The sequence below is a fragment of the Antrostomus carolinensis genome, unplaced genomic scaffold (genome assembly GCF_000700745.2).
Source record: "Antrostomus carolinensis isolate BGI_N321 unplaced genomic scaffold, ASM70074v2 scaffold19797, whole genome shotgun sequence".
Taxonomy (NCBI): domain Eukaryota; kingdom Metazoa; phylum Chordata; class Aves; order Caprimulgiformes; family Caprimulgidae; genus Antrostomus; species Antrostomus carolinensis.
The window spans coordinates 10,625-28,691 of record NW_010325584.1 but is presented as its reverse complement, the minus strand read 5'-3'; the positions used below and the strand labels follow the sequence as shown (position 1 = coordinate 28,691).

The following is an 18,067-nucleotide window of genomic DNA, read 5'->3' as shown; positions in this document are numbered from 1 at the left end:
ATCAATAAGTCCTATGAAAGCAGCCGTTCTTGACCTAATCAATTTAAAAATCTGCTCTCCTTGCTGTCATTTCAATCTGAAGGGCAGTAACGTAGCTCTAAGTCTAAGGAGAGCAGGGAAATCAGATGTTGAGAGAGAAGAGATTTAGAATTACAGAAGTCTTATTTGTCTTGCTGGAAAAATGGAAGGTCCTTTAACAATATTTTATTACATCCTCTAATGCAATTTGTATTCCTAAAGCAATGAGAACACTTTCCTTTATCAGAACGCTGTATTGGCAGATTATACAGCCAGAGTCCATTGTTCAGTCAGCAGCCTCAGAGACCAACTTCTATATTAAAATTCAAGTTTGGCAAGACTGTTGGGAAGTTTAAGGTTTTAAATGTGGCAGCTGAAGGTTTAGCATAACAACTGTCCTGGATGACAATTAATACAAAAAGAAAATCAGTGAGTAATTCACACCAGGTGGCAAGGGGAAGATGTTCAGTTCCTTGTTTTACACAAGTGCATCCAAATGAAGAGATGTTTATCCATGCAGAAACAAACAGAGTAACAATTGGCACAGTCCAGAAATGGAGAATTCAGACACATTCCTCAGCTGACATCAAAAGAGGATTGATATATTCAAAGCCTTCAAATTCAGATTGGTCAATTTTCTTCACAATATCACTGTTAAGATTAAAAAAACAGCCATTAGTTCTGCAAAATTAAAAAGGAAATTATAGTAACTGATAGCTTGTCCTAAAATTTAGACCTTTACACCCGATTGCAATTGAGAACATTTCCCTTCTCTCTTTTGTCCTTCTTTAACCTTCCAATTACCACCGTTGTTTTTCTGGCCCCTATAATGGCAACAGAACACAAAACCACCCGACAGCAGTGACTGGGCTGCTCCCATGCACGTATTCTCCCCATAAAGCAAACTGCAAGGTTGGCAGTTTTCAAACAATTTCACAAACAGTCAGTTTCGTAAAAAACTGGAAACATTAGGATGTGATAGATACTGCACTTGCATCAGCAACTTTTCTGAACTCTATATGTTGTGATAGTTTAACTGTTTGTGACATTGTTAACTTTATGCATTTACAAAGGGATGAAGAAGGAAGTTGGATCCCAGACCCAATTAAGGTACACAGGTAACATTTAATACTACATTAACATTATACAAAACCCTAGAAAAATGCCTAAAACGCAAACAGCGGCGGCTCAGTCAAAGTAGAAAGTCCCTTCCCTCCTCATCCCAAATCCAGGCCCCTCAGGAATAAGGAACCACAAATCCACTACCAAAATCAAACACATTACCATGCATGTTATCAAGACTTTTCAGCCAGGATAATTTCACCTGATTATTAACAATCTAAAATACCAAACAAGCCAAACAAAGCCTCCTCCCTTGTCCAGAACACCCAAGATAAATTAAATCTAAACCCAACATTCTAGAAATATCATGGCTTAAAGTAATGCAAAAGTAAATCACTTGACAAAACAAATCTTTTCCTTCACAAGCCCGTTTCTTGCAGATGATGCCACTAAAACTAGTGAAATAGCACTTATTGATCTTTCCCTGAACTCAGACTCTTTACCACAACTTTCCTGAGGTTAGCTGATTTTTACACCATGCCAGACTACAATACTTAATCCAGCCACGCTAAATCTACATAACAATTTTCTCCAAACTAACACAAGCTTTACAAGTTATTTGCTGCTTTACACACACTCTATGTACTAAAACTACAGCTATTAAATGAAGTTTTATAGCTCCTTCACTGACTTATCAGAACATCTTAAGATTCTACATTACTTACTCATCATCTGGAGTGAGCTGCACAGGTTCATTGGTGAATTGAGAATCAAAATTATCCAGACCAAATTCTCCTGATATATTTGGTTTAAATGGAGGCACCACTTGCTTTTGCTCCATCTAAGAATAAATGCACTTAGTGACACTGAGAATGAGGTACAACCTATTGAGTTATTTTTAAACAAGGCTGGAGGTTACTATTAAGTTTATTTTGTATACTTTCTACAAGCAGTCAATTAATCTACTATACTTACTGTACATAAAAGGGTTAAAATACTCTGTATTGTCATTATGGTATACCATAAGTTAAAAGCTTAAGTTTTAAGTCATCTCTCATGCTCAAAACATGTTGTCAGGCCATCACTGTATACAAAGAAAATAAGCCAGTCGGCATTCACATACCAGATCCCAATCAACATTGCGAAAGAATGGATGTCCTTGGATATCTGCAAATCCTGTTTGAGGATGGCAGCCCAAGCGTTCCTTTGGATCCTGCACAAGGAAGAAACTATGTCTAATTAGGTGCCATGGTCTACACATGAATAAAATGCAAATGTTACAGATTCTGTCAGAAATGAAACACCAGAGTTACAAGGGACACTGAAAAACTAAGTCTGCGTTATTTATTTTGGAAACTGTTCCAGTTTACTGTCTGAAATAGGCATGAGTATGTGAAGACTTTAACAGAATTTTATATAAACAATCATGCCATCTTTCTTCATTTTTATTCAGACCTGTTTAAACATCCCATATATTTCAGAGCAAACATTGTTAGATTACAAGTGAATTTGATTCTTGGCCCCAGCCCACCCCTCACTAAGCAGACTAACTATGCCAGGCCATCACATCGGGGTAGTAACTGCAGGATACTGATAAATACAGTGAAAATAAGGTTGTTTTAACAAGACAGTCTCGGGGTAGTAACTGCAGGATACTGATAAATAAATGAATAAATAAATGAAATAAATGAAAATAAGGTTGTTTTAACAAGACAGTTCCATCTCCTTGTACATGTGTGCACACACAACCAAGAAGTTGCAACAGAAGCTGTGCTCTTATATAGTATTACTTCCTTAGAAAGATGTAACCAAATCTGGTTTCTCCTGTACCTCTTTCTCCCCACTCATGTAACACTCATTAAATAAAGGCCAGCATGTGCTCAGACCAGTCCACTACAAGATACGAACCTTTTCACCCTCAGGCTGGTTAGTGACCAGCAAACAGTGAGCACATACTGCCTCTGCATTGCCCTTGAGCCACTGTCAGAGTGATTTGCTAAGCTGCTTCTCTTTAAGAACCAAAATAGATGCAGTAAGTTTGCCCAATTCCCCAGGTTAAAGCAATCACTCTGAGCATTTCGAAGCCTTTTGATTTGAAATCTATTCATGATCTCAGCCTGAGAATCGAGAGCTTCAGTTTTAGAAATAAGTATCTAGAATAGATCCCTCAGCCCCACAAAAATTCTGCTTTAGGTTCACACCTTTTCTACTCTGCTTCAGTATACGGCAAATAAAGTATGTCTGCTAGACATCAATTAGCCAACAGGTTTAAAAAAACCCAACAGCTTCTTGAGAAGTCTTAAATAGTCCCCTTTAGCTCTTACCTTATTAAGGAAACTCTTTAGAACACCTGCTGCTTTAACAGAAAGGGATCGGGGAATTCGGATCTGTTTTTCCAAAATTACTGCAAGGAAACAAGTTTCATATCAGCCTTTGCACCTTTAAAGTTAGATTAAAGGCAAGCAGAAACGAAGCACTCAAGTGTAGGAACACTCGTGGTACTAACCTTGGAAAAGATAATCTTCTGTGTTCTGATCAGGATTGTCAGAACTCCCAACAATATCAAACGGTGACCGCCCTGCCATCATTTCAAACATAAGCACACCGAGTGCCCACCAGTCTACGCTGAAGCCTAGAATTCAAAGGAGAAAACACCAGTGAAAATATTCTGGAGCAAAAATACCAACAGTTTTGGGGCTAAAAACAGACATGTTTTGAGAAGAAAGATTTAGTTTTAAAATATATGTGTATTGCCAGACTTTCTGATTAACTGAATAAAGGAGAAGTAACAGTTTTACTAGACATTACTCAGTTCATTATGTGTGCGATAGGAGGGAATGCTGTACAAAGAAAAGGAAATGCAATTAAGTTTAAAGGTTGGTGTCAGGACCTCATCAAAGGTTTAGATAATATTTAAGCCTAGTCACTACTAACCAACAGGAAATTCTTAACAGTAGCAAGACTTTCATTTATGGAGCTAAGCGTATCTATTCAACTATTTGCTGCTAAAGAAAAAAATTCCAGTAGCTAAGCTGGGACTGATACAGTCTGGTTGGCCTAGAAAGTTTGCAATAAGGAAGGAAGATGTGAAAGCAGTCTGAAAGAGACATTTGATTGAAGTAAGATGGTAGATTTAAAAATAATACACATACTTTTTAAAAAATATAAATTAATTTTAGAACTTGTTAAAATCTTAAGGGAAGAAAAGAGATCAGAGATCTGCTTGGCATAGTTGGAAGCTTAGAAAGAAAGGACAAATAACAGGAAACACACACAGTGAGCCTTCCATACTCTCTTAGGTCTCTTGCTTGTGGACTTCCTGAACAAGCAACTGCATAGATAATTTCATTTTTAACACTGAGATTTGTGGAAGGGACATCTACTATATCTAGACCCTTTGCAATGCATTTATATCTAATACTGTTACTGCTGCCAAATATAAAGCTCCAAAACTGAACACAATTCAAGACTGCAAGTATATAATTACTAGTTTTAAAACAGTTATAAACAATAATAAATCTGGAAGACTCAAGCTATTCTTCAAGACTGATAAAAAAAATTTTAACATGTGGAAGGCAAAGTATCTCATTTGTTTGGTGTGATGTTTTCTGCCCTTCCTTTGAAGGGTTTATTTACCTTTTCAGACAAGATGCTGAATTAAGATTTCTGTGTCTAACAGAGATTTATACTTTCTACTGCTAAACAGCTTGAGTAAGAAGTAAGAGACAAATGAAAGTTATATTGTAGCACTGAAAAATTCAATTTACCATAATCCTCTCCCCGGAGAATTTCAGGTGCAATATAGTTTGGAGTCCCACAGAACGTGCTGGTTGTGTCACCAGGCCTCAGTCCCTCCTTTAAGAAAAGATGGGAAGAAAATACAGTTAGCTAAAGATCCCACACTCCCCCTCTGCTAAGAACTTAATTTTGAATTCATTTCAGTGTCCTGAATAAACTGCTTTCGTTTTAATAAAACTATACTTAAATCTGTATGTAAATAAATACACAACACTACTTGTTTCGGAAGAAACAGAAGCGGGTCATATCTAGAGTCCCAAAAGGATGGCACATAGCTACTGACAACGTTATTTTTTAAGGTTTTAGGCTAGTAAACTCCACCACATCTCCCACAACAGGCAAACAGGAATAACTGAGGCATGGTGGAAGAGCTTACATGACTGGGGTGTTGCAATGGACAGATATGTGTTTTTCAGAGAAGAGCATGGGTTACCCAAAGAAGTTGTGCAGTCTTCATCCTTGGAAGGCTTCAAGACCAAACTGGATAAAGCCCTCAGTAACCTGGCCTGATCTTATAGCTGCTTTGAGCAGGAGGGTAGATGAGCCTTCCTGAGCTCCTTTCCAACTTCTATTATTCTATGCTTTTCAGTTGCTTAGTCAAAATTCTAGCATTTAAAATCATTCTAATAGATCAGCATAAGGGCAATTCCACGGCAAAGTCAAACCTGCGCTCCAGCGTCTTGGTAGTGACAAGTTTTCATAGAGAAAATGGGAAGTGTCATAGAACACAAATGGGAGCAAGTGTGACTGAGATATTTCAACCTCTTCCTCTTTTGGAAATCAAGTTATGTTGACTATTTCAGCCTACCCCTCCCAGTCAAGTTGGTACAGTAGCTTTATAAAAACATAAACAGTATATAGATGTAGTCTGTGCACTTCAGCACTTATTGGCTTTTCTCCATTTGAAGAAAAGAAATCTCAATATGTCAATACAGCCTGTCTGCACTTTACATAAATTAATACCTTGAAATTTCACATTTTTAAGTCTCTGCATCTTCTAATGCATGACAATTTCTTAATTGCCAATTTTACTGGTTAGCAAGGAACTAGAGCTTACCTTGCACATGCCATAATCCGTGAGTTTAATATGCCCTTCAGAATCTAGTAGCACATTATCCAGTTTTAAATCTCTGTAGATTATCCCTCGTTCATGTAAATAGTTCAATGCTAGACTGATTTCAGCAGAATAAAACCTAGTGTAGAAAGACATACTGATTATTCAAGTAATCAAAAACCCAAACCACAATAATGTAGTCTTGGTAGTATGATACTTTCCTAAATATTATCCCATGTATTCTATTATTTTTCATTAGAGAAGTGCGTAAGTTGTTTATAATCATACAAACATTTCTATCCACAGTCACTTCAAAAATTATTTTTAATTAATATTAATGTCTACCAAAGTCCTCTCTTTCACCTCACCATCTGAGATGAAGCATATGCACCATGAACTCAGCATTTGCCTGGACAGCTGGCAGTGGTTGTTGTAAAAGAAACACATTAATATCATTAGAGAGTTAAAAAAAACCCCCAAAAACCACAAACGTGTTTTTCTAGATAAAAAATTCAGAATCATACTGAAGTCATGTAGGGTAATGCTAATACAAACAATACTTAAGTGCTTCCTATCACAGTTCCTCCTTGAAACAAAAATATGATAGCTTGCAGCATTAAAATGAGGATGCAGTTTCACATTCCTTAAATCCTTAACATCGGGAGAGGATTTGCTAGCTCATCATCATAATCTCTGCACTACTGCACTGTATCAGAAAACCAACTGTTTTGATGCAAGAAATCTGGAATTAGATATACCTGGCATGTTCCTCTGGCAGCTTTCTCTGCCTCTGCATATGAAACATCAGATCTCCTCCGTTTACGTACTCTATAACAAAAAATAACCTGAAACACATAGGAGCTTGTTACAAATGATTGTATACAAGTTGAAAGAGGTCTGAGACATTACAGGTCTGTTATCAATGTCAGTTCAACTCCTCTCATCCCTAATGGTAATATGGCTGGTTTCACCATTTTCTCTCCCTTTGAATAAATTCCCAAAGTTAAAATCAAGCATACAAAGTTTCTCTAGATAATTCCTTTACTGAGGAATTTAGCAAAAGGAAAGTAAGTAATCCTTCCTACATTCCTAATCTGTTACAGCCACTGCTTGTCATTATTACATATGTGACTATATAAATAGATCCACATCAGTTTCTATGCCCCAAAAAAAAAAAATAAATTCCTCATTTTCCTTCCTGATCTCTTTAATCTCCTTTGTTTGTGATTAATACTATTAGTATATTACAAATACTCTTTCTTCTTACTTTTCACTAGCTTCCCACCTTTCAAATAGCAGGGATGTTGTTTAAATATACAAGAACTATATTTTATATATACACGGACAATTACTACTGTATAGAACAGTAATTTATTAATCCACTGCAATCTCTTCTCCTATATATAAACACACAGGAAAATAATATTTTGCATCTCTATTACTCTGTTTTCCTTTTTAAAATTCAGACACTATTTTTCAAGTCTTGCTCAGAGACTCATCTTCAGAATCCATGCAAGTTTGAGATAATTTTCCTCATTTTTTTGACTTCTGATATCTCCCTCCCTAAACCTTTTTTCCCCTCCCATTCTAGATTCTGTCTTCTAATTCATATTCTTAAGCCTTTTTTTCTGCTAGCTGCACCTCTCTTCCTATCCAGAATCCTTCCCATCATACCTACCAGTACCTTACACTCTTTTGCATCTCCCCAATCTGAACAGCTCAGGTGATGAACAGCCTTTTGCTCATAAACTGCTACAAGGATTTACAGTGCGTTGACTTTTGCTGCCTACCTAACACTTAATGCTTTAAATAGGTCTTTGAGGTGCCTAACAGCAAGAAATACTTTTTGAATTAGACTATCTTCTTATCTTTTGACCTTTACCTGCTTTCTGTCTGGAAGCAAGAGTGTAGTCCAACAAGAAAGGGATGATTTGAAGCCTGTTCAAAGACGTGTTTCTCTGTCTGAACCCAATCAATATCCTATTTATTGAAGAAAAGTGACATTCAGAAAAGGATTGTTGCATTTCCTAGGTCAAGTATTAATGACAATTAGCAGAAAGACAGTCAAGTGTTTTGCTGGCCTCATTTTACTTGCAAGAAATTAATTATATAGTTCTCCACTGTGAAGTAAGACAATTTAGCATACTCATATTTTTTTCTCCTGTCTTGACTGTCCCATACTTTTAGCCTCATTGCATAACTACAGTTGGGAATGAAAAAACTCATCTATAAAAGATAAACTAGTGCAGACAAATGTAAAGTAGCATCAACAAATACAGAAGAAATCAACAGCAGACCAAGAAATAAATGCAAAAGCTCTTTGGGTAGCAAACCACAATCATTCAAATCTTTTCAGAGTAGCCTAAAGAAACACAAGGGAAACCTTCAGCAACAAGAGGTGTTTAGCAGTTTAATACTGCAATTCTGATTACATTCTACTAATGACTGTACAAGCTACAAACAAATTGTTAAGATGGAGGTCTGATTTGGAAAGCATTTTTTTTTTTTTAAATCACATTCTGAGTTCTCCTTTGTGACAAAAAACCAAACTTGAACATATCATCTTATCATAGAATCTTCTGGTTGGAAAAGACCTCTGAAATCATTGAGTCCAACCATAAAAAAACATATGAAAACCAGATTCCACCCATTTCTTTTTCAGTCCAGCAAGTCAACATAATAGGAGAGGTATGGAATACTGCTCCAAAATAACGAAGGAAGCCAGGCTTATTAACTTGAATTCTGCAGGAGCACTGCTGCAGACAGTGCTGATGGCAAAAGGAGACACTGACAACAGAGGCAATGAGGGTTATGACAGAAACCACGGGCACAGGAGGATGGCTGTGAGCTACCAGTCTGTCAATGAAGACCTCAAAATTGGTCATCTGTCTTGTGAACCTTCTGGAGTACAGCATGTACCAGAAACTGCATGTGCAATTTTCAATTAGTGCTGCAGTCCCAGAAACCTGGTTCCCACCTTGTGGCAGCTACTGAAGCTCTTCAGAAGAGTTCATAGAATCATGGAATGGTTTGGGTTGGAAGGGACCTTAAAGATCATACAGTTCCAACCCCCCTGCCATCAGCAGGGACACCTTCCACTAGACCAGGTTGCTCAAAGCCTCATCCAACCTGGCCTTCAACACTTCCAGGGAAGAGCATCCACAACTTCCTTGGGCAACCTGTTCCAGTGTCTGACCACCCTCACAGTGAAGAACTTCTTCCTAACATCTAATCTAAACCTCCCCTCTTTCAGTTTAAACCCATTTCCCCTTGTTTTGTCATTAACTGCCCTTATGAAAAGTCCCTCCCCAGCTTTCTTGTAGCCCCTTCAGGTACTGGGAGGCCGCTATAAGATCTCCCCGGAGCCTTCTCTTCTCCAGGCTGAACAGCCCCAACTCTTTCAGCCTGTCTTCATAGGAGAGGTGCTCCAGCCCTGATGCGTTGATAAAAAGCTTGCCTACCTCATCATCATTGACCAGCTCTTTCTTCACCACTTTCATTGCATAAATGCGTTCGGTTTTCTTCAGTCGAACAAGCAGTACTTTCGCGTAACTGCCTCTTCCTATAACTCGGAGTAAATCAAAATCCTGAAGACCCAGACTGGAAGAAGCTTTGCCACTTTCTCTAATGCTCATTGCCTTTTGATAAAGATAATTTGAAATTAGTAAGAAGGCTTGCCAATTTTAACAACTGCAAAAGTTTGCATTTCAAACAGAACAGCAAAACTAATATAAACAACTGATTCAATTAACACTTGTTTTTCTTTAAACTCCACTGTCCTAGAAAGGAATGTAACGGGAAAGGAAGGAGGCAGAGGAGACTTGGCAGATAAACAAATGAAACTGAAGGAGTCTGCAATACTTTCTAAATCAAAGCACATCTCAACTCAGGGTTCAAAATAAAACAGCTTGCAAGCCATACACGCATACACCTGAGTGAGGAACCCAAATATGCTTTATGTACTAGTTTTCAGTTTGTGACAAGTTAAATTACTAAAATCTTGAAACTGAGAGAGGCAAAGGCTTCAGGATCTCTGAATACAGTTAGCATGGTTAAGATACTTTACCTCTTTTTCTTCACCAACATGGTCCAAGCTCTCGTGACTTGAGGGATTGTATGGGATGACTAGAGGTGCAAGAAAAATTATTAGACTGATGCAACACAACAGTATTTTCTTCTGTCCTAAAATTTCCACACACAAAAGCTCAGAGAGATACACAAGTTAAATGCAGTTACTGTAAATACTTACAACTGTTGGGTTTGGTGGTGTTTATTTGGTTTTTTTAAACCATCAGAATAATTCATTCTTCTGTAATACTGCATTAATAATCAGTTATGGCTCATATAAAACCCTGTCATCATATTCAGAGACCTCTTCATATTAATCTTGTCTCCACACACATGAGAATCTTGTGCAGAAGAGTTCTTTGTTTGGTTTTTAAATGATCATTTCCTACATCCACGTTCCAATGTTAGACCACCACCGACTGCTACAAGAATGAACCCGTTTGGCTACGGATCCAGCAGAAACTCTGCTGATGGTGTTAAGGGCTTTTTTTGTTGGTTTGATCAGAGCATTTAAAGTACACAGCTTAATGATGAAAAAAATTTAACTGACAGCCTAAATTCTTCCTTTTTAGCCAATTTTCTTAAAGTGATAAGATGTGGAAAACTGAGGAATTTTTATATTTCTATTCCCCTTAGCATTAAGAAGCTGTCTTATTTTTCTTCTAATATAAATAAAAGTAAAAAAGGTTTTAAAAAGTAATTCACTTGAATTTATTCTGTTTCATTTTAAAACCCAAAGTTCCCATTTCAGCAATTTACAGTCATTTTAAAAAAGAAATTACTAATCTTACCTGATTCTACATTATCTGGATGCACTGATGATGGATCCATAGGCATTATGGGTTCCTGTAAATATGGACAGAACTTTTGTAATAGACTGTCCAAGTGTAAGAGACACTATTTTAGAGACAATAAATGAAATAAATGATCCTTGAGAAATATAATCCAGCTACTTTTTAATTTGATTAGTCAACAGTTACTGCTCTAAACCATACACAATAAAAGAAATCATTACAGCCCCTATTTTAGCTATTTTCCAGAAGTTATGACACCTTTCCAGCTGTTGAAGTGACAGCTTATTACAACAGAGAAAAGTAGTATAGCAGATGAGAAATGAGACAGAAAAGCTCAAGTACTTCAGCAGTACTTATCTTAGCCAAATTAATTCACAAAATACAGACTTGTAGCTGCCTGCTTTTAATATTAAACCAGGAGCAGTAATCATCTAAATTTTTCTGGAGACTTAAGAACCAAAAAATTTTTTAATTTCTTGGGAGAAAAGTCAAAACTTCTGCAGTTAATCCTCCTTTTCTGTAAAATGGTAAATAGTCCAGTAACCTAACAGATGTCAAGAGAATTTAGTTTACCTGTACTTGAAAGATGTAAAATAGCATATGTGTATGTATATATATATATACACACACAAACATGCGCGCTATTTAATAACATTGTGAAGGATGAGATAAATATCACTTATATGTTTATATTTGACACAGGAAAAAGTAAAAGATGTGAAAGTCAGACTCCCATCATGGCACTAAGTTTTCATTCTGTTAAGTGATTCCCAAAACTTCTTACAAAGCATCACAGTACTGTAAAGAATGATATTTCACCTACTGTGATTATTTGCAGACTATAGTTTGAAAACCATTAGTATAAAATGAGCTTTTTTTGTTTGATTGGTAGGTTGTTCTTTTTAAAGACAACTTTTCAGAGAAGTTTTACTTACCGGTTGCAGTGTGTGACGGCCACATTCAACGTTAACAAGTTTGTGACACTTCTTGTGAACAAGGAGTTTGCAATTGATGCATTTATATCCCTGGCGACCCAGGCCCCATATTCGGTCAGTGCAGATGGCACAATGAGCTCTCTAGAATGAGAGATCAACAAAACTGATTAAAGAACAAAAATTAAAACTATTCAGCCATGTTTTCATTAACAAGAACACAGGATAGGAGATCAGAGACATCCCTGCTGAATTTGCCACTATACCAAGAATCTGTCTGAAAACTTTAAGGACAAACAGGCAGATACAATATAGAGGAGCTCAAAAATGACAACTGAACAATAAGCAGCAACTGCCACACAGAAAGTGTATCTACATGGGAAGGTGCAGGCACAGCCAGCCTCTTATAAATATGTTAAGGGTGAATGTCATGAGGATGGAGCCAGGCTCTTCTCAGTGATGCCCAATGGTAGGACAAGGGGCAATGGGTGTGAGCTGGAACACAGGAGGTTCTGCTTAAACTTGAGAAGAAACTTCTTTACAGTGAGGGTGACAGAGCCCTGGGACAGGCTGCCCAGGGAGGGTGTGGAGTCTCCTTCTCTGGAGACATTCAAAACCCGCCTGGACGCCTTCCTGTGTGATCTCATTGAGGTTCCTGCTCTGGCAGGGGGGTTGGACTGGATGATCTTTCGAGGTCCCTTCCAATCCCCGACATTCTGTGATTCTGTGAGCCAACTGCAGGTCAAAAGCACTGCAGCTCAATCAGCAGGCTGCTGATTTGCCCAGGCTAATTTCCTACACGTCTCACAATCTCTCTGCGTAGATGAGCCCTTACATTTGTCCAGAGGGAGGTAGGACAGAAAAAGCTTCAACAACTTAAACCACCAGCTAACAAGAAATGGGAAGATCAGCACCCACTGATTCACATTCACAAAACAATTCAAAAGAACCATGAAAACTAGGTATCTACAAAAGTAAGAGTGGGAAGCGATTAAACTATGGTGCCTTGACAGCCTTTGACCAGGATGAGGTCAAAAAAGAAAAAAGCAGCAGTTAGATATGAAGGATGCTCAAGATGAAGTTTAGTGGAGACAACCTCAAGCATTAAGCACATAATACACTAAGCTTAGGAAAGAAGGAAATATTATTGAAGCTGTCAAGGAACCTGGCTCTTTCAAATATTCTGGGTTTCTTTTTTGCTGTTGCTTTTTCAAAATATAGCAGGTAGCTTTCTGGTCCTTAGCTAACTATATTTGACCATTTCTTCTTGAAAATACTACAAATGGTTTGTTATTTTCAGTTGATTACATGCAATCATAAGCAAGCTGTTTGGAGAAACAGTTCTTCCTTTAAAGGTCATGACAAAAAAAAGTCTGTGCATCATCAAATGGTTTGTTATTTTCAGTTGATTACATGCCATCATAAGCAAGCTGTTTGGAGAAACATCTCAGTTCTTCCTTTAAAGGTCATGAAAAAAAAAGTCTGTGCATCATAAGCGAATTCAGACCTTTTTACTCCCAGAACTTAGAGAACTGAAAATGTACTTTCAGCTCATAGTCATCTAATACCAGTGTTCAAGTTTTTCCTCTGGGAAGATTTTAAGCAAACATGGGAGCATTTATATAACTGATATCATGGTTTCATGCAAAGTGAATTGCAACCAATTTATTAATTTTTTAAATTATTTTAAGTTCCTGATGATTTTGTAACAATTAAGTTTCCTAAAACTACAGGGTTACCAAAAGTCTACATGCTATAGACAAACAACAAAAATCAAAATGAAACTACCTTATAATTTTTCAAGGCAGTGACACTGTAATTACAAAAGTAAGACATCCCTGTATCATGGTTTTAAGCACCCAACGAGAGTCTCACCCTGTTAAATCGTTTGGCTTGGAAAGTGTGACCATTTGCACAATAGAGCTTTCGCCACCGGCGGGCGCCTCGGCGATAAATGGATTCTAAGAGGAAAAAACATATTATTATATCCATAAAAACATAAACACAGAACTACAACATCTTCTCAGGGACGTTTCTCTGTAGAGTGGTTTGCTTTGAGAGTAAAGTTTCACTCCTGCACCATACAGAGACAGAGTCATGTTCCAAGTACCTTTTTAATTTTTGAAATTTTGGAGAAAATCTGAAGTAGAATTTCCTGATCAGCTGAAAGTTAATTCTGCTTTTCCAAAGTTCAAAGGAACAGTGAGTCAAGAGAAGCAAAACTGCCCAAACAATACAAACACCTGTGTGCAAAGTACACACCTACCTTACCTAAGCTTGGGGGGGAGCTGTGGGGAAGGAGGAAAGAAAGCCAGTTTCAGGAGCATGCCCTGATTTACAAGGCTTGCACAAATCCTCCAGTGTGTTAAATCCACAGCTGCCACTGTTTGGGTTTTTAAAATAAATTTATTTATTACTACTAGAGGCATGTCAGGAACCAAAACTGAAAATGAGAATATGTAAAACTACACTGAGTTGCAGATCTATTTCTGATTCAGTCTGCAACCTCAATTTTTTTTTCAGAAAAGCACCGTTACCCACACTGACAAAGTTAACTAGTAAACATGCACATTTATGTTTGTCAGAGACCTGGATATCAAGCTGACAGATGGGTGCGTGCATAACATACACGTGCTCATTTATAAAACTTTAAGACAGAGGGATAATGACCTCTTTAATGCCTAGTACATTAACTAACATAACTTTGAGGTTTTTGGAGAATACTCCTGATAGTACCTAACATCAATTTAAAATGAATTAACCACAGATCTCTAAACGTGATACAACAAATTACCACTGGCCACCAGTGCTTACAAGTCTTTGCTGACACCAGGCAGCCACCAATCTCACAACTACCACAAAGACAGGAACGGGATTTAAAAAACCTGTCATGATAGAAGAGGCAAAAGCAAGGAAAGCAGAGTGACATGGATAGTTAACAGCAGTGTAAAATGTCTATTAACAATGATTCAGAAATGACAAACAACATTTAAGTTTAGCCAGACTTTCTATTCCTTTTAAATATTTAATTTGTAAATATTTGCATTATTAATACTCATAAGAGTAGAATGTCAAACCATAGAATATAAAAATCTTCTAAAACAGGAAATCTGAATTCTTGATTTTCTATTACTTCTTAACTAAAATGCCTACTTACTATCTTCTCCTGGACAAGGCATGCCAGGCCGTTCTGGTACACAGGGAAATACTGCAAGAGAAACATTAACTTCTGATTAATTTTTGTTTCAGACAGAAAATAAACCTTTGGGTTAAATACAACACTTCTGAAAGGCATTCAATCATTTGGGAAGACAGCACAGACTGCATTTTAACAAAACATTGTGCAAGAGCAGGTGAGCTGAAAAGCTGCCACAAAACTCTTTTGCTGGACATAACAGTGATACATATAAATAATACAAGCAAAAAGCAGAATAAACCAAGTTATTTTCTAAAGAAAGTAACTAGAAATAAATAACAAATCTGGTTTCTTATGTGACTAATCATCACAGTCACTATTTGGAAAAGTTGACTATAAACATACTACAGTGTCCCAGCAGCTACAGATGATCTTGTCTGCATCAACCATTTTTTTCCCTTTTCTTTAGCTTCAGAGAGAAGTAAAACTGAGGAGAGACAGCCCTGGTGTTGGTTCAATCAGAAGCTTATCAAACACAAAAATAAATGGACACAGGGCAGATCAAAAAGCACACTGAAGTAATATATACAGAAACAGTAAAATATATATATATATATAAACAGATTACATTCTTCTTACAGTTTTTAAAAGTCTCTGAGAAGCTGAAAAGCTGTCTCTTTCTTCTTAAGCTGATAGTGAACTGGGTTTTTTAGAGAAGGACCATGTTAAGATATTGTCGTGTAACACACCCACTAACACTCTTTGCATTGATCCCCTGCTTTTCTGCTATTATCTCTGCTAAACTGAAATCTATCTTCTACTTGTAAAAAGTTACAGACAGTAAAGACAAATATGCTGCAGAAGCTACTAAAATAGGCATATAACCCTGAAAAATAAAAATTTAACAATTACACATCAAAGAGGGGCACGATATTATTAGGTTCAAAACTGCTCTAAACTACTTAATTTTGGAAAAGTCAAACTTTTGACTAATATGGCATCACAAATGGAGCTCAAAATCTTTTTTTCCTAATATAGATGCTGCTCTAAAGCACTTTATTAATAACAAAGTGTAGCACACTGTACTATACATCTTCTACCATTTGTTGCCAGCAAGTGTATGAAGGCACTTGGGATGAATGAATGAAAGAGGGTCTGTCTTTCACTACTAAACTAATAGTGAAGTACTTTTTCCTCCCCTAATTTAATAAAGAACACTGATAAAGTGCTGACAGCTAAAAAGCTTGGTACTTGGTCTTCAGCACCCTCTTAACAGAATACCCAACAGGATTTAATTGAGGAAGCTGTACAGAAGACACAGATAATGCAAGGTAAAGATTCTATTTATTCACTGGTACAAATGTGAGAAGTAATATAGTAAATTTCACCACACCATGAATTAGAAGCTCTGAATCCTTGTTTAGTTCATACAACCGAAAGGCCTCTTCTAACTCCAGCTGAGAAGAAACTGTACATGGATCTCCTGGAGAAAGAAAAGAGAACAATACAAAACTCAATCAAATTAGTTCTGTATCATTCAATGGTTCCCTCATGGTTGGTTGTTTGATAATTACTGTAGCAAAACAAAACAATATTCTCATGTGTGGTAGTAGTTATACTACTAAGTATTTATAACACTGTTCAGAGAGTACATCTGAAAATACAGTCATATTGAATGCTTGCAGGGAAAATAAAAATATGAGCTATTCCCAAGAGGGAAGCAGCTCATAATTACAAAACATCACTGGTTTGGTCTGCTACAAGCATGGTCACACGTCGCTTCAGTGCAGGAGGTGCAGGTTATCTTCCTGCACCTCCTGCATCACTCTAAGATTCCATTAAAATCAAGATCAAAATCACTCTAAAATCAAAATCAAAATCACTCTAAGATTCCATTTTATTTCATGGACTTTGAATTAGAATGGAGTCAATTCTATTTTCACAGCTGCTTTAACATCACCAAGACTTTACCCAGGAGGTACAAAAGCAGTTATAGACCTCTAGTCTTTCCTCAAACCTCCATAAAGACATTGGACAAATCATGTAACTTTAGTGAAAACACACCATTTTCCTGACTTTTCACTACTACATTCACACTCACAGGACTATTTGAATTAAAACCCATTAAAGAAAGGGCACCAAGGCAAGAAAAAAGTGTGGTGGTTTGTTTGTTTTTTCTTTTATAAAAGAATTGCAGCTTTTGTTGACCATTTGAGACAGAGCAGATTATCACAAAGTATTTAGTATGTATTTTAAAGTTTCTCTAGCAATAGTGCATTGGATTACTTTAACAAATCTGTGTTTCAGAAGTAACAGTTCAGGACTAACTAAGATCTATTTGCAGATATCTACTTTATATTTTAAAAAAAAACAAACCCAAACAACACTTATCTACAAAGATACTTCAGATTCACTAAATAACATTTTATTACATGAGGGCAATTTTGATGTATAGGTAAGTTTAAAACCTGGTTGGTGACACAGGTTGGTGAGAAATGAAGAAGTCAAGCTACAGACCTGCTGTATTCAGGATCAGCAGCAAGAAGGACCTTAAATTCTAGTCTTGGTTCATACTCCTTTGGACACAGCCTGTATTTTACCTCTTTCTCAAAATTCATCTAAACATTTAATCTCGTATTTTAACTCATTTCCTGACTCTCTCAGTGTTTGGAAACTGCTATAAAGACTGAAACAAACGTTTCCTTTGGTGTCTGATGCAGATCAGTAAAGTCACAAAAAAATTATCCCCCTAAAAGAAGAAACTTTGTTCAAAATAATACTACAACTGACACACATTTAAAGCAATGTTAAATCATCACTGCCCCAAGAAAGAAAATACTTCTGGTTATTAGTTCCCCCCCCCACCTCCATCTACACAAGAGAACATGGGATTTATCTCTGCCTGCTTGTACTCCAGCATGTGAGCAGAACAAACTTCTTTCCAGCCAAAACCCTATGCAGCAAGTCTACTGTCATATGGCAATTCCAATTTTTAACAGAAATACTACTTTCCACACCCTGAAGTGCTAAACTGGTTGTGGGTAACTGAATTGGAGGAAGGCAGAACAATTTCTGTCTCAGCTGAACTGGATTTAATCTGAAAGTTTTATTGCTTTGAGTCTTTGGTCAATGCCAGGGTTTGAAAGTTAACTAGCAACAGCCTCTTAACTATTATCTGTTTTGTACTACAATATATCAAAATTAA

At 36.9% G+C, this 18,067-nt stretch overlaps 1 protein-coding gene across 1 annotated transcript; it reads right to left on the bottom strand.

Moving 5' to 3' along the window:
• Positions 1–430: 430 nt before the first annotated feature.
• PRKCI (protein kinase C iota) lies at positions 431–16,301 on the bottom strand. Its single transcript, XM_010171286.2, has 15 exons — positions 16,256–16,301; positions 14,884–14,934; positions 11,730–11,870; positions 10,792–10,846; positions 9,999–10,057; positions 9,394–9,570; positions 7,815–7,912; positions 6,691–6,777; positions 5,936–6,071; positions 4,848–4,935; positions 3,587–3,712; positions 3,405–3,484; positions 2,204–2,293; positions 1,806–1,921; positions 431–669 (listed from the first exon to the last, which is right to left on the bottom strand). Exons 1-15 carry the CDS (start codon positions 16,256–16,258, stop codon positions 582–584), a joined length of 1,395 nt encoding a protein of 464 aa, XP_010169588.1. The 5' UTR covers positions 16,259–16,301; the 3' UTR covers positions 431–581.
• Positions 16,302–18,067: the final 1,766 nt, after the last annotated feature.